Below are 25,109 nucleotides of genomic sequence, written 5' to 3' on the forward strand. Positions count from 1 at the left end.
GCCCCATTTTAAACCTAGATTTGTCAAGATTTTGGAAAATTAAGCACGCCGAATTCGTCATTAGCAGTTTATGTATATTGTGCACCATTGGGTGAACTGACAGCTATCACTGAAACACTTTGATACTGAAGAAAACTTAAAATTGTAGTGAGTGTCAGGCAAGTTCCAGAGCAATGGGGAGCGCCTTTTTTCTATGATTTCTTAGAACGTAACGTAATAAACGTAAATTTGCGATGAACTTCAGAATAATGATATACCCGAAAGAGTAAATCGTATTGAATCCAACAACAGGTGTATTAGGTCTGTTGGGATTTAACTGAGCTAAGACTTCGCTTTTTGACAGAAAGTACTGCAGTCTGGCGCTTGAGGTTCTTGAAGAAGTCGACTGCTGCAGCTTCAACTGTTGACCTGTTCAACTCACACTGTAGCTAATTATTACCTCACCATGCAGATTAAACCCCTGGAATATAAACGTAAACCACTTCGATGATATAACAAGCAGCCAGAATAATAACAACCCCTCCAGGTCCATTTTTATCCGACCGATTCAAGAAAAAGTAGCCCCACTGGGCGGAAAACTACCAAACCTGGCAACACCATTGTCGGGCTATGTCATAGTCCGCAACGTCTGGGCGCAGTGTTACTTAGCAACGGCAGTGATTGCTGTTTGATAACGGTTAGATATGTACTCAAGAAATTTTAGCTACTCCAGGTAGTACAGTGGAAATAATACACAATACATCGTAAAAGACTACATAATAATACATGACAACTAGTTTCTTTTGCGAGTCGCTACTTTTGTCAACAGCAGTGCACCATTTAACGGGTTATGACACGTGAAAGTGAATTTTGAATCCAGAATAAATGTGAAAAAGAATCAAACAGTATGATGCTACAGCACCATCAAAGAAATCCGTGTACAATTTGTTGTGTCTATGTCTGTGACAGTTTGAAAACTAGAGCTAAATAAGTAATTTCAGTTTCACATTCATGTAATAGGCCTACATAATCAGATTTTAAGCAACTTGGCACTGTGTTAGTGCCAATTATTGCTTGTGAATTTGATTACCTGATTTAAGGTGTGGTGTGTGTGGTGTGTGTTTGTGTTTCTCAATCCCTCTGTTTTAGGTGCTTTATAGCAAAGTGATTTTACCTGATGACATCTAAATCAAAGACCCAGTTGACACCCCTGCATGGACAGAGATCCTTGCGTATTGGGTGCTGTCCTTTGGCTCACATCTCTATTCTTTCTACCAATTGCACAGGTTCTCAAACGTAAGCTTGATGGACAGATATCAAATGTTGGTTTGGTGAACTGAGAAGAGACATTAAAGAATAATGAAGTTAATTCCTGTTTTGTATGTCAGAGCATGAAGCAGGATTAGAGAGAGAATTCCAGTTGGAAAAGGGTCTTCTTGAGGGTTATAAAAGGGTAAGTAGAATATTTAAATTGCTGATTAAAAGCCTAGTCTGAACAAACATTATGTTGTCAAGTTTGTTTTTAAGTCCATAGTGCCCCTAATTTAAACTATTTTGTGTCACAGAAAAAAGCTAATTTCAGTTAAGTTTCAATTTCAGTTTTTAATGCCTTTATCTATTTGGTTGATACATAAAAATTAGGGCCTTAACACACCATTAAGCTCCTCTTTTCCCCAGGTCTCAGATGTGTTTTAAACTTAATCGTTTTTGTTAGGACCCATCAGACTTTGAGTGGAGTTTCTGGACTGAATGGGCTAAGAAGTCTTTGCTGTGGACCCTGACTGGTCATGGCATCATATCGAGACTGACCAGCATCTTTTATCCCAAGGTAGGAAGCAGCTGCTACAGTGCTCTTAAAGGGATTCTAGAGCTATATTTCAATCCAACTCGTTTCATGTTTCTCCAACAGCTCAGGGTGCCAGTACTCACGATCTATGGCCTCTTAGCAGCCAGCAGCGTGTTGGGGGTTAAAGGTGTGAGTGTGTTGCTGGTACATCTGGGCCTGTCCTTTTCAGTGGCCCAGCTGAGAAAAACCACTTTATCATGGGCATGTAACCTGCTGCTGCTCTCCACACTTCACATCCAGCCACTTCAAGAGATCCAGGTGGGTGGTTTATCAACTGGATTACACTAGAGCTGGCTATAAAATCTTGGCTAGGATAGCTAGTTTTTCTTCAGCATCTGTAGGTATGCATTCAGTATGTGAATGTGGCTCTAAAACAGAAATCATGCAAAAAAACAAATCGCTTTCACTGCATCAGCAGTAAAACTCCACAAATTGCTCTAACAACTCTTATATTTCTACTCTGATAAAATTGTTAAACCAAACGCAAACACTTCCTTACAAAGCCACCAATCTCATTTGTTGAAGATCTGCATCTCTCACACACTCAGTCAGCCCTAAAACAACACTTAACTTTAAACTATAAAGAAACTAGACTTACCTGTAGCTGCACACACAATATACACATGTAAAAAGTCCATTAATCTCCCACAAAACTCCAAAAGTTGTGAAAGGCAAGTCCTTGTCTCAATCTCCAGGCAGAACAGAAAACTGGTACTAAGGGTACTGCATAGGTGATTGTTCTCCTCACCAGATTGGCTGTTCCTTAACAAGCTAATCGAGCTAATTGACTGCAGCCACTACTTGTACCATTCAGAGGAAGTGTCTGTGTCTTTAATGGCATCGTACAAATTTACAGTTTCTTTAATGTTGTGGTACTGAAAGTGAATTTTTAGAATTGCAGTTAAATCAGATTTTACCTTTTGATTATCACAAAATGTAATATCTGCAACAAACACAAGAGGGCGCAAGATACTAAAGGAATGTTAAAGCCTGCTCAGCTCCATAATTCTATATCTGTAAAAGCTGAGTGAATTTATTGAAAACATACACATCAAGCAGGTTATTTCTAGTATTTCCTGAGGTTTGGGAAGAGCTCAGTATCTTCTTACGAGAATGTGGAAATGGGAGAGGCAGTGGGAGACATGCTAGTAGTCCTCATTCTCAAAGCGACAATGAAGAATAACCACAGAATGGTGAGATTTAACTAAATTGCCTTTTATTCAATACACCACAATGAACGCAATGAATTAAAGACCAAAAAGATATTTAAATGATGTAAATAATATGAATAATATGATTTCAGGGTTAGTCATTATGGAAACTGGCTCTTAGTATTTCACTACTTTTAGCATAGTCAAATCTATCCACTAAAAACACCCTTTAACTGCACAGTATTTGACATATAAAGCATGGTTAGAGCGTGGAAACTATGCTCCCAGTCACAGTTGTTAGAAATTTGAATTCAGAAAGTGAAACAGACCTGACAGACTTGTGCACGCTTCTAAAAAATTCCCCTCCCCTTCTCAGCCCCCCTTCACAAGTGCAATTGCATACAATTGACTGATGTGTTCAAGCACAACTCTGAAAGCGATTACATTCCCAATGCTGTTAAGCAGACCTCATTAAATGTTGTCTTAAGCATATTTTTGTTAGTATCTTAAGCAGTCTTATGTCCAAAATATTCTATAATCTGCCTTACTAGGTAAAGTGTGATTTTAAAAACATATCTAAATTAGTGTCAAACTGTCACTATTTATATAAGGATTCCCCTGAAATGTGTTAAAAATAATTGGCCTTCCCACTGCATTTCAGAGAAGCTGGTATGAGACAGAGGAGGAGTACTATCTGCTGCTCTTCAGTGTTGCTGTCTGCGGTCTGCGCTTTATCAGCTTCAGCCTGGAGCACTGCTGGTGCCCTCCAGACCGTGGTGGAGTTGTGCCGCTCTGTTGGTTGTTTTCGTACACCTTTTATCATCCCTTTTTTCTACAATGGACCCATTATCACATACAAAGACTACATTGAGCAGGTAAGAGAGCCATCAAAGGCAACTACTGAGGTAATCTGATTACTGCTCCTAAGTACGGGTGTATCTCAGGTCAGCTTTTTAAAAACATAGCAGATAACACATCAGTGGTGGGCTATTGACCAGCAGACAGTAACTTGAAGTTAACAGTAACTAGTTCCTACATATTCATACAGTATGCGTTTGCTCTTTTATTACAATCCTGGTTTTTTCTTCCTTCCACTTGCAGATGCGGAGGCCTGTCGAGGAGAGTGACAGGGACGGATCTGCTCTTATTACTTGGTGCTCAGATCGGACGGATCCTACTGTGGTGGTGCATTGCAGAGTACATGATCCATGTAATGTACATGCACTCCATCCAGTCTAATGAGACCTACTTACAAATTCTTCCTCCTTGGGCCTTGGGTAAGTCTTTATACTGTATATATTTTGGCCTTCCATGCACAGTATAACATTGAGTTTCAGCTTTAATGTTCCCTGCCGCTACACACACACACACACACTGTATGTGTTTTCAAGATGCAGAATGAAAAAACATGTTACACAGGATTTTGCTGGTTTTAAAACTCCATCAGATATGCTGATTACTGATGTTTTCATTGCCCTCAATTCATTATCCATTTTTTTTTTTCAGTGTGATTTTGTTTGTATTTGACATATTCATTTTCACTTGGTGTATTAAGTTTTGGGCAGTATATATAGTTTATGCAAGTGGCTGCTGTGGTCTATAGATACTTGGGTATTTGTAGTAAAGTAAAAAAAAAAAACTTGTCTTAATCATTAAATCATTCACAGGTGGTCTGGCCCTGGCCCTCGTCCAATTCTTCTATGTGAAGTATCTGGTACTGTTTGGTCTTCCATCCATGCTGGCTACTTTGGATAAACTGGATCCCCCAAGCTTCCTTCCTGTGTCAGCATCATGTACAGTTTCACAGGAATGTGGAGGTAAGATCATACCACCTCCATTTAACACTGCTGAAATTAATACAGGTCTATACTGGTTTCGCTGCCAGCATTCCTTAACATGTCAGTGACCGGAAAAGCTAGCAACCCCAGTATCCTCGAGGAAAAGGTGCATTTAATGTGAAGTGCTTTAAGTGCTTGCTGTGCTTTGGCAATCAAATTCAGACTGGGCACAGAGAAATGTCTCATCTTCTGTTATTACCGGCAATCAGAACAATAGGTCACCCCTGCACCCTGAACATCATATCATTCTTTCAGGCTTGAGCTAAAATGGTTTGGTCGTACAAATGGTGTTTTCACGGGCAAAATCTTTTCCTTTTTTCCCCCTCTAAACAGAAACAGGCTTGTAGCAGCGTTCCCAAGACAATAAAGTAAATCATTAAACATAAAACATGTCTGCATCTTAAAATCACCAAAAATAGAATGCAAATTACAACTGCATGTCAGTTTTAAATAAGATCTGACAGTTCCCAGCTTATGAGCGTATTATACAGTCCAGCATTTAACATAAAACTGTTATGTTTAATCACACACACACTCACCTCATATTGAGTTATTTTTGTCTCACCCACCTCCACAAAAAGTGGACATTATGAAATTAAATGTCATGATGATTGCTATGTTTAGTAACCTCATTTAACACTTTCATTACAAAGCAAAGGACTATGCCTTGTTTATGCTGAAGGGGTCACAATTGCTCAAGTTAATGAACACACACATTGCAGTGTTTGTTACACAGGGATGAAGCAACTTCATCAGCAAGACTTCAAATATAGAAAAGGCCAAAGGCAACAAAGTTTCTGCCCGAATTTCAGGGCAGTCAAGAATGTGTAACTGTGAACATTTTGTGTTACAGTGCCATTTGTGTTTGCCATTTAGCTTCGAGGTCCTCCAGGATGCTCACCACTTCTGGATGAAGAAAAAGACTTTTGTTTCATATGCTGTAAAATATGCTGTAATTCACACCAAGCTGCCAGTCTAATACAACAGTACTGCTAATAAATCCCACCTTCATGAAGTTAAAATGTTCTGTTTTGGTAGAAACTGTTTTGATTTAACTCATGATCATTTTGGAGGCTGTGGTGCTGTTGAACTGTACTGTATTATACTGACAGGTGTTGCTTTTATTTTGTCTAGACCATTTCTATCAATGAGGGTAGGCCACATATCACAAGTGCCTCTTTTGTGATGCAATACAGTTCAACAGCACCACAAACTGCAGCCTCAGAAATGATAATAATAATAAAGTTTATTTATATGGCACTTTATAAAGCTTCACAAAGAGCAGGCGTGAGGCAATAAAATAATTTAAATAAATAAAATAAAAAGTAAGGACAGTGAAAAATTTAGATCAGATATTAAGAACAAACATCATAAATTTGAATAACACCTCTCTAAAAACATTTCAACAACAACTGAACATTATAACTTTCATGAATGTAGGATTTATTGTAGGGCTGGGTTGACTGCATTAGTTTCAGCTAGATGTACCTAATAAACTGGCATGTGAGTGTATGAGTGGTTTAAACAGAGCAAACGTGCAATTAAATGCAAACCTCATAATGTACAATAAAACTGTATGATTGAGCTGTAAAATTACCAGGGGGTGTTGTGTATCACTTTGTCACAGAATCAAAATCAGTTCCTGTTCCTAAATGTAATTAACAATAAGGAAGTGCAGTCTTAATTTAGAGCACATAAAGTTGAGATGGACGTCTGTGCGTTTGGTTTAGCAATAAAAATGCACCGCCTGTAGACCAGTTCGACCGATGTGCTGACACTGATGCACTCCAATCCAGCCTGTGTGTGCTGAGCTGGCCAATGTTGACAACATTGATGGAATGCATAAAGCTGTCGACAGACATCACTGACCGAACAGCTCCAGTATATAGACGGGGGCGGGGGGGGCTAATCTTCTTAATGACAAAGAACTTGCACAGAAAAACACATACATCCTATGATGACACAGTTTATAAAACCCAGTGCTCAGGTGTTAGTGCTATATTATTATGTAAATCTGTGACTCAAATATTTTTTTTTTCACTCTCAGGCACTTTGATGAGGGTCTGTATCGATGGCTCATCAGGTAAGAGGCACTTTATGAGCAGTGGACAGACTAATTCAGATGTTAATGCATACTAAAAATGTGAAATGTCATCTAAATCAAATAATAGCTCTCATATTAGAATATCTATCTATCTATCTATCTATCTATCTATCTATCTATCTAGTTTTTATTCATTATAATATTTGAACTAGCATGTGTTTAATCGTACTGTGTCTGTTATTTAAGAGCTTATTTCCTGTGAGGCATTGAGGTAGTCGGTTGAATATCCTTAGAAAAAAAAAAAAAAGGTGCCATTCTCCAGCTGTGTGCCCGCATGTGTCATCATAATGGACAAGGATGCTGCATTTGCATGTAGGCTTTCTCATGATTATGAGGTTGCGTGTTGTTGGTGAGCAGTTCTTCTGTTGTGTTACTGCTCCTGCACCCTGGAGAAATGCCTCCTTGTTTAATATGTGCATATGTAATGGGAGCATTATGTGCCTGCTCACTTGTAGTTTGGACAACGCACATTATTAGTTTGTCTGCTTTTAATGATGCACACTTGGCTGAATGCAGCCTATTGAGAGTTTATGGTCCATTTGGTAGACGCGGTTTGCTACATTAAGGCAACGCTACATTTGCACGGTTGTCAGAAATTACACTGATATTCTGTGAAAATGTTCCCTTGTCTTGGTTATTGTTTGCTAATTAGTGTTTGTGTTCACTGGTTGTTTTCTGTTGCTTGACATGTATGATGGTGCACGTGTACGTCAGCTTTTCAGATGTTAGGGATGAGTTTAGAATGAAATATGAAATACCAGACTGTCTCTAACTGTCTCCCAATTAATTTGCGTAAGATCCCAGAATTTAAATTGCAAATGCAAGTTTCCATTTTAATCTGTGTCCATTGGAAATTGTTTTCTCCTGCTTAATGGCACCACTTGCAATTATCCTACTGCAGATGCAAAATGATACCCATGACACAATGCCCCGACGTTCCTTCTTGTGAAAAGTGCTTTTAAAGAGGTTTTAATGCAGTTCTGAAATTCTGCTGAAATTGTCTGAAGAGGGCTAGATGAGTGCGTAGGTGTTAAATGATGTGCTTTACATGACTCACTGACACCCCGTCTCCCTGGGCAGCTAAGTGGCTCATTCTTCGCCATTCCGTTACGCTCTCCCTGCCTGTACACCACGGTGTGTCTCAGGTTCTCTGTTTCACACACATACACAGTTATCAGCCAACACAAAGAGCTGTTTACTGTCTGTTTGATGGAGTTAGTGCAGCTACATATGAGAAAGAGTGCCCAAATCCTGGGAAATATTAGTTGTAAATAAGGAAGTGGGGGGCAATGGTTGGGTTGGGTAGAGGTTGGCATTCAGGTCTGGTTCTGACTGCACTTTGATCAAGTGAACTATCTATAAGAGCTTAAGAATCAACACTAATAGTTGCTAGACTCTAATTCCTCTGTTAATTCCATTGTTAGTCTATAAAGCCTGTATGTTGCTTACTCCATCAGCTTGCAGTGTTCAGGTATTACATAACACACTGATAATTCAGGTCTTAATGTACATCTCAAAATTACCATATTTTGATTAACATCTGTTTCAAATCCATCTACATCTAAATAATTCAAACAGATGGACGGATGCTGAGTATGTTTAGGTATTCAGTTTGCTCTGGCTCTAACACTGGTACCTCTCCATCTGTTTTTGCACCTACTTTCATCCTCCAATATGGCCAAGCTGGCCACTCTATTTAAGGCTCAGAAAATGCTGGCTCATCTTTCAGGAACATTGATTAGCCACAGGGTGGCTGAGATAATTAGTTCCTAGCTCAGCAACACTAGATAGAACATGTTGTTTGTTTCTAAGTGTTGGACTGATGTAGCATGTTGAGAATCTCGGTACCTCTGGGACAGATGAGGTTCTCAGAGTATCTGAGACCATTTTTCTTCATGATGTGACACATTTTTTTTTACAGATGAGAGGGATATTCTTCACATCAAGTGGGCTACTGCATGAGTACACAGCTGTATGTCTCACTAAAACCTCTGTAAAATTACATGTGTTACGTTGTAGACATTAGTTGTTTGATAAATTAAAAAATAAATGAATTTTGCAATTTCATTTAACTCCCTGTCCTCAATTTATAAGCAATTTCGTTGACATCCGGCCTTAGCCAACCAAAACAAGAAAGTGGGTTAAATGTTCCAGTCATAGGAACCACTTTGGAATCAATAACCCAGCTGCAGCATTATTAACAACTTTACAGGACTGATGTTCCCTGGAGTGCCTCTATTTTTGCACTGGGCGTCAGAGCAACATTTATTTGATTAAAAATCAATGAACATGACAAAATCATTTCTGTGACAGGTTGTTCTTTGCAATTCATTTGTGCATTGTGGTGCCATTTTCAGTCCTCTTTTGTTTTACAGCTGCACTATTCTCTGACAGCAGTATATTCCTGTCCTACTAAGGAAAAATAATTAAATCATTAAATTATCTGTCTGTCCGTCTGTTATTACCACCTTTAGTTTACTGCTTTTTACTGACTTGGACAGGTTATAATCTCCTTGAAAACATTAAAACATTACATTTTTTCTAATCGCATTAAAGTTCTTATTTTTTCATGTTATGTGTTCATGTTTCAGGTATGTCTACGTGCCGTTGGGAGGCTCACGACACGGCCCTCTTTACAAAATATTATCCACTGGCCTTGCGTTTGGATTCGTCTGCCACTGGCACGGTGGCCATGACTACTTACAGTACTGGGCCCTAATGAACTGGGCTGGAGTTCTGGTGGAAAACGGGCTGAAGTCTCTCTTTGCGTCATCCTTTATTCACTCCATTGTTGTAAGTTGGAAATCCAAGCATTCCCTGGTTTTCCCATTGATTTGATGTTCAGTTAAGATGCGTGGACATGACGAAATCTTTCCTGTAACCAGAAATAAAGGGGTCATATAATCTAATAGATAAGAGATAATGCTACAGTAGGTAAAGACAGGAGACAAACTGCTTGGATTCTGTCACATCTAACTCACAACATTAATGAGGGTGAAAAGTCTGTCTCCGGTAGATTCATCCAGGCTGTTCTTGCTTTATTGGCCTCTAGCCTTGGGAGAAGGTTCATGTTCTCGAAATAGTAATAAACTCTGTTGGCGTGCTGTGTAGTCCTCCTAGTTTATGGTCACACAGTTCATTAGTGCCAGGTGCTTTGGTGTTCTTTGTATTTCAGATTTACGATGAAAATCTCTTTGTGGTTCTCCTGCAATTTGCTTATTTATTTACTGATTTCCCAGGAGCAGAATTTCTCTGCGGCGATGAAAAGGCGAATCATTGCCCTTCTCTCTGCCTTCTCCACTGCCATGCTCATCCTCTCTAATCTGGTGTTCCTTGGGGGGATACATGTTGGCAGAATCTTCTGGAAGCGTGTCTTCATTCAAGGTAAATTGTCTTCCACAACACTTGCTCAATAGGATTTGTTTGTGCCTTTATTTTGCAGGATTGTTGGCATTTATAAATTTGTCAGCGGTGTGGAGCATCAGTCATTTAGCTGAATTGGAGGACATCACAGATTCTCCTCCAGTGACAGCAGCTAAAGATAGTGTGTGTGTAAAGCAACCGAGAGGCCAGCTCACATAGGCTGAAAGTAAAATCATAAATAAAATATAATACAGTGATTAAAAATGCTGCTGTTCAGTGGGTCTGTATATTTCAGTGGATGGGCGAGGCTGTGGTCATACTGGGGAATTTTATGCATCTGCGTGGGCAAACTCCTCCAAATAGAGAGACATCTGCTTCATGGATGTGCCAGTCCCTGTTTTGCTCCCTGTGTCTTTATTTGGCTCATTTGGTACCTAAAGCAAGATGGCAGGCCCTCCTGAAGCCTGTCTACACATGATAAGCAGTCTGAGCTGCAATCGCCGCTGGTTTGGGCGCTGAGAGCTCAGCTTAGTGTTCACACATCACCATATAATTTATATAATTTATTAATCAGGACTTTTGATTCATGCTGAATTAAAATTCATAGTTTACTTATTTTTCAAGCAGTGTAATTGATTTAGTTGACATTATATTATAAAATTGGAACCACTGTTGCCTGTTTACACAGTTGTGTTTCTGGCCCAATATTTACTTTCCTTGTAGCTCTTTCTTTCGCCTCACTAACTCCTAAGGGAAATATTTGGCTCTTTAGCTGCTAAAGGCTCCACTGTGCTCATCAGCTGGTCGCTAACTTTGTCTGTCTGCTGTTTGGTGCTGAGCAGAAGGAGTACAGTGGGTTTTATCAAAGCTTTTTTTTTTTGTTGAGAACAGCTGCCTGCTGCTGGAAATGGGAATTGATGAGAGTCGTGACACTGAACTAAAACAGGGGGTTGTTAAACCAAAACCATGGTCCATTTCAAATCACACATGGTAATTATTATTTATTAACAATAAAAAAATTTATTTGTGCAGCTTTAAATTAGACTAATATATATCTGGAAACTCAGATATGCTTTCTTCATGTTAATATGAATTGATGCTCGGTAAAGGTAAAATAGTGTGAACAGTGAGTCCAGTGGCGAGGTGTACAATCTGAACACTGCAACACCAAAGGTAGCTCTGCCCTGACGTATAGATTGATTGCTCTCTGCAGAGGAAAACAATAGCTCAAGAAAAAGTGATTATGCCATGGATCACGTAGACAGCCTTTAGCATCTCTCCCATTTTGCACATTCCCACCTGGTGATCTGTTGTGAAATGTCAATGCTGGGATTTAGTTGATGTTGGGGAGTCTGTGCAAAGGCAGCAACTCTTAACATTCCAGCGTTATAAGAAAACTTGCAAATGCAAGACAGGAGAAATGTTTTTTTAATTGTTTTCAATTAAATTAGTCATTAGGTCTGTGTTCAGTTCCTTCAGAATAAGAGAGAAAGCTTTCAACTTGTTGCACAAAGGTCATATTCTAGTCACCAGTTAAGTTTTATTGTGACAGTAATCATTTGTTGGAAACCTGGCAGGCTCACAGCAAATGGTGTGTAACATTATGCCTCTTCCAGCATTCCTGACCCCTTTCTCACACACACACACACACTACTGTAGACTTGGTGTAAATAAGTTAAGAGGAACCTAAAAATATGAACTTCTGTTGTGAATTATTCAGAGTAAGAACTAGAAACTAAATGCATAATCTCAGTTTGCTGTTATGGTGATTCATTCGGACCATTAAAGGACTAAAAATAAAGACATAACCTGGCAGTGTGTGCTTTTAAATACACTACTGAACAAACCACTTCGTAATTGTGTCACTCCCGCTGAGTCCTTGCATTTTTGTTCTTTAAATTGAGATATAATGGATCTGCCAGAGATGCCTAAAACCATTCCTTATATCTGCATAATAAATCACTGAGGGGGAGCTGCAGTTTGCTTCATTAGCATGAAATCAATGCTTTTAAATGAGCCTGTCTGGGATTTTTACAAGTGCAGGCAGTAGCGTAATTGCACTCTGACCTCTCTGGTAAAATGAACAAAACAGATTCCTAATCACACTGTGTCAATAGTTGTGTATGTTTATTTCAGATGTCCAAAGTGTCTTGCATGCCCCCATGTAGAATCACTCAAAAGTCACTGTGCTGAGTTGTTAGAAACGTGACAGAAAAGTGACACGGTGCTTGGTATTATTTCAATAACATGCATCATCAAATTAAATTAGAAATGCTGTAATTAAAAGTTAGTGACCCTCCAATCTAATTTCAATGGCTATGTTTAAAATGAAGACTATTTGTCATCAGTCAGTACATCTGCTATTATGGTTGTATGCACTGTGGAGGTGAACTTTACGGAAGTCATTATTCCTCTAGATCAATTAGTAGACCCTAAGAAAAATCAGCAATTATTTTAATAATCAAGAATCATTCATGTCCATTTTCAACATTCGATTGTGATTTTCCATTTTCCCACTTTTTTCCACATTTTATAGAGTAAGCAACTGATTGATCTACTGAAAAAATCATCTTGATTAGTCCATAATGAAAATAATAATACTTTATATACTAATAACAAAAAAGTTTGCGCACTATTGCAGTATTTGTAATTTCCACTCATTTCACTTCTAATCTAATCTAATCATAGCTCTGTCCTCTTAGTCTTTCAGAGTTAGGAAGATCATGTTGTTTTTGTTTTTTTTTTGGTTTGTTTTTTACAGAGAAATACAACTGTTAGTCACTGTAAGAACACTTTCTAACTCTGTGGAGTTTTTTTTAATTACCTCCTTTTTTAAGTTTTACCCAGTAGATATTTTTTTACACATCAGTGCAGTTACAGTTCTTTTACTTGAGTACCCTTTGTTAGTTCAAATTCTGTTTGCCAGTATAATGGATTAAAACAAGAAAAACAAGATTAAGAGTCTACAGCCATTCTAGCTCTGTGTAGCTGTACTGAGGTAAATGCTAATGTTAGTATGCTAACATGCTCACAGGTTTTGCAAGGTTAGCTAATGTGTATCATTTACATTTCGCATTAACATTCACCAAACACAAAGTGAATTTAGTCAGAAATATTCATATATTTTTTGAGACATTTCACTTAAAATCAAATGTAAATATCATGGTGGCCCTAGAGGAAAAGTCAGGGTATCACCAAGGTCAGTAGGATTCATTATCATAAATGTCTGTACAACATTTCATGCCAGTCTATCCAGTATTGACATATTTCACCCTGGACTGACAGACATTGCCGTCCCTAGAGCGATGCCACTAGCGTGGCTAAAAAAAGCTCACACTCGCTCTCTATTATTTGCTAAAACCAACACAAGTCGTCCTTTGTTTGTATCAGTCTAACGATCATGTCAGAGCTAAGCCTACAAGTTGTCAGTCTTTACCTCACTTAGAAGCACAGTCCTTCTGATCGCTAATCAGCTTTCTATTTAGTTTTGAGTTGCCTCACTGCAAGTGGCCTTTTCACCTCAGTTCAACTTGATGTACTCTGTTAATCAAGTGGCAAAAGAAACCGGTGTAATTACAGCACTGGTTGATTAGAGCCATAGTGACATGCAGCTGGAGGAAATAGGATATACATTTAAGTTTTTCCACTCTCCATCTCTTTACCATGGCTTGGTACTTAGTAGTTTTCTTTAATCACGTTTGGCTTGTGGTGTAAGCTGGTGTTCTGCTTTTCACCCTGTTAGTTTGAAGTCAGTAACAGCAAAGGTTGGATGGCTGGTTAGAGAATATATTGCACACTGAGGGTGTTAATGAAATGTACATACCTGCAAAGACAAAACACTAGGACATCTTGGCACGGAAGCAAGGCTTGCTCTTGGTGCGCACAGGGCCTCGGGCTAAAAGACTTTGAATGATTAATTTACATGTTGGAAATGCATAATATTTCAACAGTGCACTTGAAACTGATTCAAAATTTGCTCAGTGTGATTAAAGTAGCATCAATAATTAGCTTGAATTGACTGGCAACATCATCTAGGCGGTTTTTAAAGGATAAATGCAAAAAATATACTTTTTTTTTTTTTAATAATTCCCAGACTGCAAAAACAAAACTTCACTTCAGCATGGCATAAAAACATTTATTGTCAAAATATGGCTTTGCAAGCCTTATCCCATGTAACCTTTCTTTTCCACTGACAGGAAAATGACAGTACAGCTGTGCAGGAAGGAGCTCGTGTGTACGTGAATTGGATTTTGACATGAATAGAAAAGAATAGACCATTGAAGAGCATTGTGGGTGCAGGTGCAGGTTACTGAGATAATCTGGAGCGAAGCCAGTTGGGGAGGAGGTGCAGACAGCTGTCCTTACCTGCCTACTCGACCCTCTAAGAAGCAGCTATAAATAGAAAAAGTGAATAACCGTAACACAACACAGTACAGCGGAGAGCGCTGACCAAACTATTACTCTCTGTCTCTCTAGCTCTTGTAAAAGAATCCAAGTTTCAGTACATAGCAGTCACTTTCTGGCTGAGTTTAAATTTACCTCATTTGTATTTATAAAGTAAACTGCACTAATTCTGACTAAATAATTTCTGTTCTATTCACTGTTCCAGATGAGTACATCAGTTTTCATCTCATTTCAGGCTGGTCTACCGTGGCCCCACCTATGCTGGCTTTCCTCTACTGCTTTGCTCAGATTGGACTCGACTGGACTTCCCGCCCGCCATGAGTCACCTTGACTTTGTATCGGAGTGAGAATCTGTGCAACCGGACAACCAGAACGACCCGCTGAGTCCAGTGCCTCGTCCTCACCACCCAGCATCTCTGTGGCGAATCTGGCTCACAGCCACAGAACCTATCCAAACCAGGCTGAAGTGCAGCTGAGCAGTCACTTTCAAACAACCTGCAGGACCAGGCAAAATCCGTCTGTAAGCTAAGACTTAAAGGATCAGTGTTCATCCTTTGTAGTTTCCTGTACTTCATGGAAATAAGTGCACATAAACATCAATAGAATGAGTGCGATGCTGTAAATTGAGGACAGTCGTTAATATAAGTCATGTCTTGCCTTGGCTGTGCTGAGGCATGAATGATTCTAAGAAACCGTAAAGGATAATTTGGACCTTGAATCTGTCTTGGCTATATGACTCTGATAAGGTATTGCTGGGTGGTGCGATAAACTGGGGAAATGCTAATTTCGCATTTACCGTCCTCCTTCAGCTCGCCACAAAAACAGTTGTGCATTCAGAGGCTGTCGATAGACACAGAAGCCTGAAAAGAGCAGTAACCTGATCACACTAATATTAGTAAATGCATTGCTTTAAAGCAGCTACACATGCAGACAAAAGCAAACTTTGGAGATTAAAGATTAAGATTAAAGATAAAAATAAAAAAAAACACATGCTGTATGTTATGTATCACCTTGTTCCTTCAAAATGTCGACTATACAATGCCTCAGCCCGAGGACACTAGCCCAACCCAGTTGTCATGTTTGGATTAAAGTTTCATGATTATAACCATGCTGTACTTAATGCGGTGAGTCATTTATAGTTTCCGTATTCCAGCTGTATTTATGTCCTGATAACATCGTATATAAATCTTTATTTACAGTCTCATCTTAAAAAATGGGTGAAAAATACATTATTTATATATTTTTTTAATAAAAGGATATGTCATTTCCTAAAACAGCTGGTCAACGTAGTTTCTAGTGCCTGTTGTTGACAGTGAGATATCATGGAATATCAGCTGACTTTCCTCTAAAACAGGTCGGAGATGTTCGTTACATTATCATTTTTGGATTTGTTGACTGTTCACTGGGTTTAGTTCTTGGTGATGAGTTCTTAAAAGTGTACAAGATCACAATAAATAATTCACTCTAACCCAGTAAGGGATGACTAGTCTGTCAGCAGGTTTAAAATGTGTTCTGGGAATTAATAGGAAGCTGCTTTAAAAAGCTTATCTGTGCTTTTTTGTGTCTTTTGAGCTTAGAAAGTGTGATGTTGCAAACCCAATTTGATCCTCTTACTATTCACACAAAGCAAACAGCTTCAGGGTACAGCGTCCACAGAGATTAGTTGAAGAAAGTGAATTCTAAGTCAGAGGTGCCATCACTGAAATTCTTCATTGACATAAAACTCTAAAGTTGCCTCTGGCCCGCTGTTTGTTTATTGTCCTGAAGCAACAATTGATTGTTCTCAAGGTTTATATGTTCTCAGTCAGTAATCCATCTTACCTGCATAGGGACTGTAATTTCTATCTTGATCAGTGGAGAACAAACAATCTTATAATACAAGGTATTTTGTCAGTAAATAATAAAAGTACAGTGTAATCTGGAGTCTGTTGTTCTGGTTCCATTAGCTGATTTCTATTCTTTGGATTATCACATCTGTGGCACTAAGTAGGATCAATGTGAGCAGGGTGTCAGAGAGGAATCCTCTTAGATTAGCACAAAACTGTGAGGTTTATCTGACGTAAGATGATCAGCAGGAGAACACACCTGCTGACTAACACTTTCGTAGAGATGTGCCCTTATCACTGGTGGCAGAGGAGCTACAACACAAAGACAGACAATCCTCACAAGTCAGAGAGGATGCTATACAGTGCCTGAAGAAAACAGGCCAGGTACAATATATATATAAAATATTTATTATGAATGTATGTCACAGTTCATAACAAGGAGCTCCCATTGTGCTTGAAATAGTTACATTTCTCATCACATGACATGTGAACATACAGGCATGTGCATATTACATAAACCAAACACCAGAGCCAAACTTTTCTCTTTCTTAAGAATCTAAACATTGCAATATAATCTGTGCATACATACATATATATATATATATATATATATATATATATATATATATATATATTTGTGTGTGTGTGTGTGTGTAGGGTTTTAGCTAGGCAGCTTTCCAGAGCTGACCACAAAAATAGGTCTGTGTTCAAACTGTTTCAAAGAAGTGACAGTAATTTGGATGTTTAACACTGCTCTTCTACATGTGTGGGGCAACATTATGAAGGCACAGTGTTGCATGCTTCTCAGTAGCAATCAGAGATAAAGACTGTAATAATATTAATTAAGTGGTAGTGCAGTAGTGTAAAAGTCTCTTTCACTTTTTCATATTTTCTTCACCTTTGTTTATAAATGTTACAGCGCAGAACTAAATATTGCTCTTAAGGTTCTGGTTTATGAATGAGTGCACCTACATCCCATTTTAGTACTGTATATTTCTGATGTTGGTAAAAGATTTATCCTCCTGAGATGGATGTACATGAAAGTACTCTCCACCTGCTCTATCTTTGTTATTGGACACAAAATTGGATTTTTAGCTGGAGCAGATTTGATCTTTTCATTGATTTTTTATTATGAAAATAAGCTGATCTGGTACTATTCCTATTAGATACTGTAAAAAGTAAAGAAATTAAAGGTAAAAAAGTGAATTTACGGTTTAAATATAACCAATCACAGAGTCAAGTAATAGAGTACCCACCAACACAAAAGACCAAAGTTACAAGTCATTCAAAATGAAAGTTTAAAATATACTTAACAAATATTACCAGTTCTGTCATTCATTTGTGTCACTGGTGAAGTGAAACAGCAGCAGAAAATGAAAATATTCCACCGTAAGTAACATTTTTCACAATGTAACAATAACCTCTTAAAAGAAAATAAATATTTTCTGTATTGGATTTGTATGGTTGAGTCACATAGATGATAATAAAAATGACAGACAGCTCCTGATTACATTGCGTTGTTTGCATTGTTGTCTGCTTTATTAATAGAGCAGGCCAAAGTATTTTTCATCAGTTTTTCACTTGTTTTAATGAACAGTTATGGTTAAACTGTAACATAACTGTTCATTAAACAGCGTAACATTCAGTGATTTACACCTTTAACCCCTATGTAATGTGATGTAAAGTTTAATCTAGAGCTATAATGTGTAAACTGTAAATATGTTCAGAAGAAGACAGAAGCTTCAACTTTTCTCTAAGTAAAACTCTTCTCTAAGTCTGACATTTATTCATTTTCGAGGATTACATGAGAGGATCAATGCCACTCTCATGTGTGCATTATATGAAGCTAGAGCCAGAAGTCAATTAGCTAAGCTTAGCATACAGACTGGAAGCAAAGAGAAATGACTAGCCTGGCTGTGTCCGAAGTTGAGAAATGCCTATTGGCACAAAACTTCCTGTGAAACCATAAATTGTTGTTTTCATGTTTTGGATTTTGTACTGATAGAACAAACAAAATGTTAATTAATTAATTAATTAATGAGTTTTAGTTTTTAATGCCAGTAGACATTATTAGAATTTTGAAAAGAGCCAAGCTACTGTAGCTATTTGGTGCTACATCAAGGCTGATTTTAAAAATAGAAAAATAAAATCAGTAGCAGTTTTAATTTGAATGATCCAGTACGCAGTATTTGCACCTTTTTTCAGTAAATGTAGATAATTGTAGTAGTTACTTGTTCTACGTGGTTCAGTTTAGGACTGCATCATGTGTACAATGTCTACTTGGAAATCAAGTGCATTAAAAGTTTGCAGATGATAGCTGCTGTATGAGCTGCCCTGAATCACAACAGTCTCGTTAACTGTGACGTCTGTGCAGATCACCATTGTTTACAGGTCTGTCGTGACTCAGGTTTTATAATACTGCACAATGAGCTTTTCTGCAAATACAACATTTTTAACCTCAGTCACATCACTAGATTTGTCCTGTGGTGCTGGGGAGGAATTTATTAAGATCGTTCCTCTCATGAGCGCGGGACTGAAAAAGTTTTGGGTCTTTTTGGGAAGCACTACCTTAAATCCAAGTCTTATGGATAAGGACACATTAACTGGGAAAAAGTGATCATTATCAGATTTTTGCAGCACTTTGATCGAAGCTATGATTTTGAAACAATTCATAATTTGAATTGTGATAATATATTCCAGTCAATGTGTTATAATAATAATAATGTAATAACTTTGTAGCAAATTTGTTTGCAATTTTGAAGCTGCCAGACATTTGAAGATTGATTTTGTTGCTTAGATAAAAGACTGTGCCTGCCATTACATAATTTTTAGATCCTTTCTTTCACTCGGGTGACTAAAGCCCTCGGTGTCACTGTCGGGCCTCTTTTTTCCCTCCCTTTGATTTCTGAACACCTTACGTGTGTGTGCAGCAGCTTTATGAATTCTCCGTGATAGAGGTTGTATCGAGATGATTTCTGTGCTTTTCCCCCTCTAAGATCAGAATTCTTTGTGAAGGCAGACCCATAAAGACTCACAAACACTGGCTGTAACCCAAACAAGTTCTCATTTCTGTTATGACATGCCCATGTATTTTTAGTAGGCTGAATTTTTGATGGAAATGGAGGGTACAGAATGTGTTGGAGAAAGAGAACCTCAGTCTTTTTCCTCTCAGCTTGTCTTTTGTCTAGATAAGAGACAAGGCGTGCTGGGAACATAAATTATCCATATGAATAATAAATAATATAGAATAGAGGTTACTGTTTTTTGCTATGTAAAAGAATACTTACACTGTATACTAAAGATAGACTTAAGCAAGAAGCAGCACAGCTCCTGCTTCTATCAGAGGTGCTTCTGAGTTCTGTGCAGTTAAAAACAATTCTTTGTTTTAGAAATACAAGCAGAACTACTATTAATATCAGTGATATAATACAGTATGACTACTGACTGCAACTAATTTATTCTGCACTTCATTGTCAGCAATCTGCATAAACCCATTACTCTATAAAACTGCAAAAACAGTTTGTTTCAAAAATGAGTAATTTACTGAATATTATTAGACTTTTGCTACTTTTCATAACAGCTAAATATGCATAATTATTGCTAGGATTGTGTGACAATGACAGCGCATTGATTTACACATTTTTGTTAACAACACCATTTAAGAGGTAAAAGTAATAGTTTCAGTATTTATTTAGAGTTAATTGTTGGCAGAACATCTGAAACAGTCCTCATTTAAAGAATTTGAAATGTAGTTTGTTAGAAGGCAAAAAATTCTAATTTTAATTATGGTTTTATGCATTCTTGTGTAATGAATATTGGACAATTACATGGAATGATGCACTTCTTTCTGTAAAACATTTCTTCAGAATGCTTGTTTTTCATTTTTCTATTATGACATGATTGAATGGTTTTGAGTGTTTTTTTCTGTCTGGTGGTCAGACAAATTAAGCAATTTGAAGATGTCACCTTGCGCTTTGTGAAGTTGTGATCCTGAAAGAGATTGCCAGCATTGCAAACTCTGAATATGTGCGCCAAAAAGACTTTCACATTTTTGATTTTTCCCCATTATTGACAGTCAGCTTCTATCTTATGTTATGATGGGATGATGTTTTTTTCTCAAGTGAACGTGAGGACAAACAGACACATTCCATTATGCATGCTAACTGCTGAAAAATGTACCTCACTGGCCATTAAAGGCAAAAAAAAAACTGACTCCGGTGAGTCAGTCACATCTAGGTTTGTTTCCAAGAACAAACCTCTGACACTTTATGACAGCCTGTTTTATTTCACATAAATAAATAATAAAAATAATAAAAGAGCATTCCTTACTATATCCATGTCAGTTTAAAATGAGTTATGGGGCACAGCCACCTGCATTACATAACTGTGCACATCAAAGCCAAAAATGTATGGCTCTCATACAACATATACATATATATATGTATCAAGTATGTGGCTGTAATGTTTATATATGAGAATAATAAATACTATATATCAGTAAATATGGATAACTTGCTGACTGCTGCCACACTAGTTAACACTGCATTCCCTTTTTCATCAAGCACATCTATCCATGGTTTATGGAAATGATAAACTCTGCTGAAAGATGTTTTTGAAAATCTGATTGCTTGGCCGGAGTTATCTGTTGTATAATTCATAATGATCCTGGCAGATGATATAATAAGAGAGCTCATCAGTTGCTGGAGGAAATTACTCTTAGACTGTTTCAACATCTGCAAAGACTGTCCTTTTTCACTGTCACTGTGAAATGATGCAAATGAGTAAACGTGCAGCCTAAATTAATCAAATATGCACCATCTGCACTTTGAGGCACACGTCTATTTTAAGTGGCATGCAAAGAATCTCATACAAATGATTCAATAACAAACCAGTGGATCATGCTGTTTCTATTGGAGCCTTCCAATAGAGATACAAATATGTTCTTCTGTTGAGACTCAAAATCTGAACAGATATTGGACTCAAGATAAAATCAAACTGCTCAAGCTATTTTCCCATTATAGCACAATGGAAAAATATATCAAATTTATGTACAAACATAGAGCTGTCAGTTTTTATGCAACCTCAGAGTGTTCAGTGTTACGAACACTTGACCGCTATGACCTCAACTTTTCAGCATGACACTTCCTTGTTAACCGACAGGTACACCCCTATGAGAAAGTGTGTCTTAAAGACAACACTGTTACCTCATTTAAATGGTGTGACCAGTGCAGCCTCAGCAATCCAAGTAATCTGGATATTACTGGATTCCAGCTGAGTTGAGTTAACTGTTACCTGATGATTCTTCCATCCTTCAAGAGAAGATGTCCTCTTTGTCCAGTTCTGGTGAAGCAGGTCTAGAAATATCAAAAAGATGCTGTGGAGAGCCAGTGCTTGATTTCCTCGCTTTAAGGAGTTGAAGTGCTTCTGTTAGTTGTGCCTCCAGGCCAGACATTCGAACATTCAAGTTCTTGAGGTCGTCCTTCAGCTCCAGCTTGAGTTCCTGCAGCGAGGCCTGAAGCGTTTGCTCAGGGATCGGGTAGAAGGCGTGCCTGGTCTCCGAGGGCTGGACAGGACTGCGGTCCTGTGGCGTCATGCGGAAGTCTCCCACTTTGTCCAAGCGCAGATCACTTTTGGTGATACCGCTGTCACATGAGTCTGTCTTCTTTAAAGACATCTGTGATTCATGCACCTTGGTCCGTTCAGGTAAAGTCTCCATGGATTCGGCTTTAGACACTTTGTTCCAGTTGTCGACTTTGGCCATGGACTCCTTGAAGCGACCCCATCCTTTGACTTTAACTGGTTCAGCAGGCCGGCATCCGACTAAAGAAATAGGAGGTGGCACCTGCAGCTTTGCTTTGTCTGAAGGAGAACATTTGGGGGGTGTTGAAGATGAAGGTGCTGAGGATGAAGGTGTTGCTGGGCTTTCTGTCACTGTGACGATGCTGGTAGTTGTAATGGCTGTTTTAGCTATCTGGACATCCACGTACATGGGGCCCTTCTCAATATCATGTTCATGTAGCTCTGGTTTCTCAGTCGCTATGCGGGCTTCCTTCTGCTGTCGAAAGCGCTGGAACAGTTTTCGCACTGGGTGATCTGGTGGCAAGTTCAGAGGGGCTTCATTTTTACGCCTCTGTCGCTCCTCTTCCTCACGTTTCACATCACTGATCTTTCGAAAGACGATCTAAAAAAGAATTTAAAGTTGTTGTGACTAAAACACCAGTGTAAGATTTGAATTATCAAAAATGTCAGTGTTTGACAGCACACAAGGGAAATGATACCATAATGCCTCCTCTCAAAGTCAATTTAGTCTCATGAAGTGAACAAGTAACAGAATAAAAGCAGTTTAAAATCTTTAGTTAGAGAGCAGAAATGTATCCGTGTTACTGATTGTGTGGAAGATTGACAATGTTTCAAAATGTGTGTGCTTTGTAAATGTCACCTTAAAGAGGCTATTCCATTACACAGAGGGAAAGTTCATATCATGCCTCTGGCTTCAGTGGGTGGAAGGGCTTATCACTCAGCTGCTAATGGACAACTGTGTTTTCAAGCATTTGTGTTAGCAGTTTTAGCTTTGCAGTTTTCCTCTTGTACTTTGACGTTTGAGTGTGACATGATGTCTGAAACTTGTCACACTGTCTCTTCAAGAATGAGTGATATTTAACTTATAAGCCAAATGGAGAAGTCCTAAGGATAAAATCATAACAACTACCACTACATGTCAACAGATGTCTCTCCATGACAACAGACCCAAGTCCATCCCACTGATAAAGACCATATGATACGTTTGAAAAAAAAAAAAAAAAAAAAAATTAAAAGTAGATCTTGGAATTGAGATTGTTTGGTCAGAAATAATTGTTGCTTCATTCTTGAGTCAGTGATCTAAGTTTACTTGCCATTTTTGATGCCCTTAAAAAGTAAAAGTTAAACATTTAGAGAAATCAAGATATTGGCAATTACTTGCCAGGAGTTAGATGAGAAGATTGACACCATTCTCAGCTCTGAATGGATTATGGACTATATAGCTGGACCCAGTAACTGGTTAGCTTAGCTTAGCATAAAGACTGGGAACTGTGGTAAATAGCTAGCCTAGCTCTTCCAGAGATAACTAAATCTAACTACTAGCATCTCTAAAGCTCACAGACTCACACAACTCAACTTTTTTTAATCCATTCAAAAACCTGGAGAACCACAACCACAAATTGGCAATCTCATCGGTGATGATGATATCCACCTTTATGCTAATCTAACAGGCAGCTGGTTGTACTTTCTTTATGTATTGTATAGACATGAAAGTGGCATCAAAGTTTTGTTTAAATAAACACATAACATAAACACTCTTGACACAATTTTTTTAGATTTGTTTTTCATAAGAATTGCTAACAAAGATGTGTTGTCCCATAAAAGGAGCACAGGCTAGCTGAAAGTTGATTGATGGGGTATGTTTTTCTTATCTGAACGACCAAATGATGTGGTATTTACTTTTATAGTATTTTTACTTTTACTTGTTTTGTCATCTGCTCTTTTCTTGTTCCAGGCATGATGCTTACATGGAACCATTCATCACAAGTAAGACAACCAACATGGCAACACTGCTGTCCAACTTACACCACTATTAATATCAAACATATTACATGTAGGATTTCTCAAATTGAAAATACAACCTCACAAGCTCAGTTTTAAGGCAGCGTTTGGCTTCTTTGCCTATCTCTGAATTTCCCTGCTGTATACATTCAGAAAGTATGGGACCCTGGTGACTGGTGAGTTTAAAGCAGCAGATGAGATTGCCTCTTTGTATGCAGGCAATTCAATCTCACTTGCACTCTCCTGGGCAGGCTTACCTTATTATGAATGAGGTAATGATTGGTAGCTACACTTGTGTTGTCGATCACAACTGTTCATTTCTGAATGAAGGATGTGAGAGAGGATTTAAGGTGACTGCTTAATGGAACTGTGTTTTTGCATGAAGTTTAGTATGTGTTGTTTAGCTGTGTAACATGTACTGCATGAGCTCTGGTTGTAGGGTTGTCAAGTATATGATCTTGAAAACTGGGTAGTAAAAGAATAGTTTGACAGCTTGCATTTAGTGTTCATATATACACACATATAAATACAGATGGATGACAAATTACTGGAAAAACCAACATAAAGTGTCTTAGTGTCTTAGTAAGGTGTTGGACCAACACAAGCCACCAGAGCAGCTTCAATGCACGTTGGCATTGATTCTACAAGTCTCTTATCTCTACTACTGGAACACTACTCTTCCTAAAAATATTCCCTCCTTTGGTGTTTTTATGATGGTGGTGGAGAGCGCTGTCTAACATGTTGGTCCAAAATCTGTTATAGGTGTTCAAGTGAGTGGAGATCTGTTGTCTGTGACTGTCTTTCCACCAAGGGAAGATTCATCCCACTCTCACTCTCATACTTTTCATTAGATATGAGGCTAAAGCCTGGATACAGCTTACTCGTATGAGCTTTAGAACTATTAATTGATTTTTTGCACCATGAATAAGGACACAAAAATAGAACCAAAACAGATACATACACACAGAAACCATCAAGGAAAAAAAGAAACTTTGTCATCATCATTAGTTCATCATA

The 25,109-nt window shown here is 38.2% G+C and overlaps 3 protein-coding genes and 1 pseudogene across 3 annotated transcripts in view; 3 read left to right on the plus strand and 1 right to left on the minus strand.

Moving 5' to 3' along the window:
* hhat (hedgehog acyltransferase) overlaps positions 1-25,109 on the plus strand; it is a 47,484-nt gene that overhangs the window by 434 nt on the left and 21,941 nt on the right. The gene's annotated exons all lie outside the window — the stretch shown is intronic.
* On the plus strand, positions 1,316-18,018 carry LOC108880541 (protein-cysteine N-palmitoyltransferase HHAT). The gene is given in 12 exon segments (XM_051076646.1): positions 1,316-1,432; positions 1,694-1,807; positions 1,889-2,083; positions 3,638-3,799; positions 3,801-3,851; positions 4,139-4,253; positions 4,644-4,736; positions 4,739-4,793; positions 6,862-6,897; positions 9,510-9,711; positions 10,158-10,302; positions 14,921-18,018. Coding segments are annotated over 12 exon segments (1,326 nt in total). The 5' UTR covers positions 1,316-1,360; the 3' UTR covers positions 15,007-18,018.
* Positions 17,408-25,109, minus strand: part of LOC108896269 (potassium voltage-gated channel subfamily H member 1) — a 70,079-nt gene continuing 62,377 nt past the window's right edge. Inside the window, exon 12 of the mRNA XM_051076574.1 lies at positions 17,408-22,692. Coding sequence (XP_050932531.1) covers positions 21,823-22,692 — 870 coding nt within the window. The 3' untranslated portion in view covers positions 17,408-21,822. The remainder of the gene's footprint in view (positions 22,693-25,109) is intronic.
* The window catches only part of LOC108896248 (myozenin-1-like), a 4,819-nt pseudogene continuing 3,760 nt past the window's right edge, over positions 24,051-25,109 (plus strand).

This window comes from Lates calcarifer, linkage group LG16_LG22 (assembly GCF_001640805.2).
Source record: "Lates calcarifer isolate ASB-BC8 linkage group LG16_LG22, TLL_Latcal_v3, whole genome shotgun sequence".
Lineage (NCBI taxonomy): Eukaryota > Metazoa > Chordata > Actinopteri > Centropomidae > Lates > Lates calcarifer.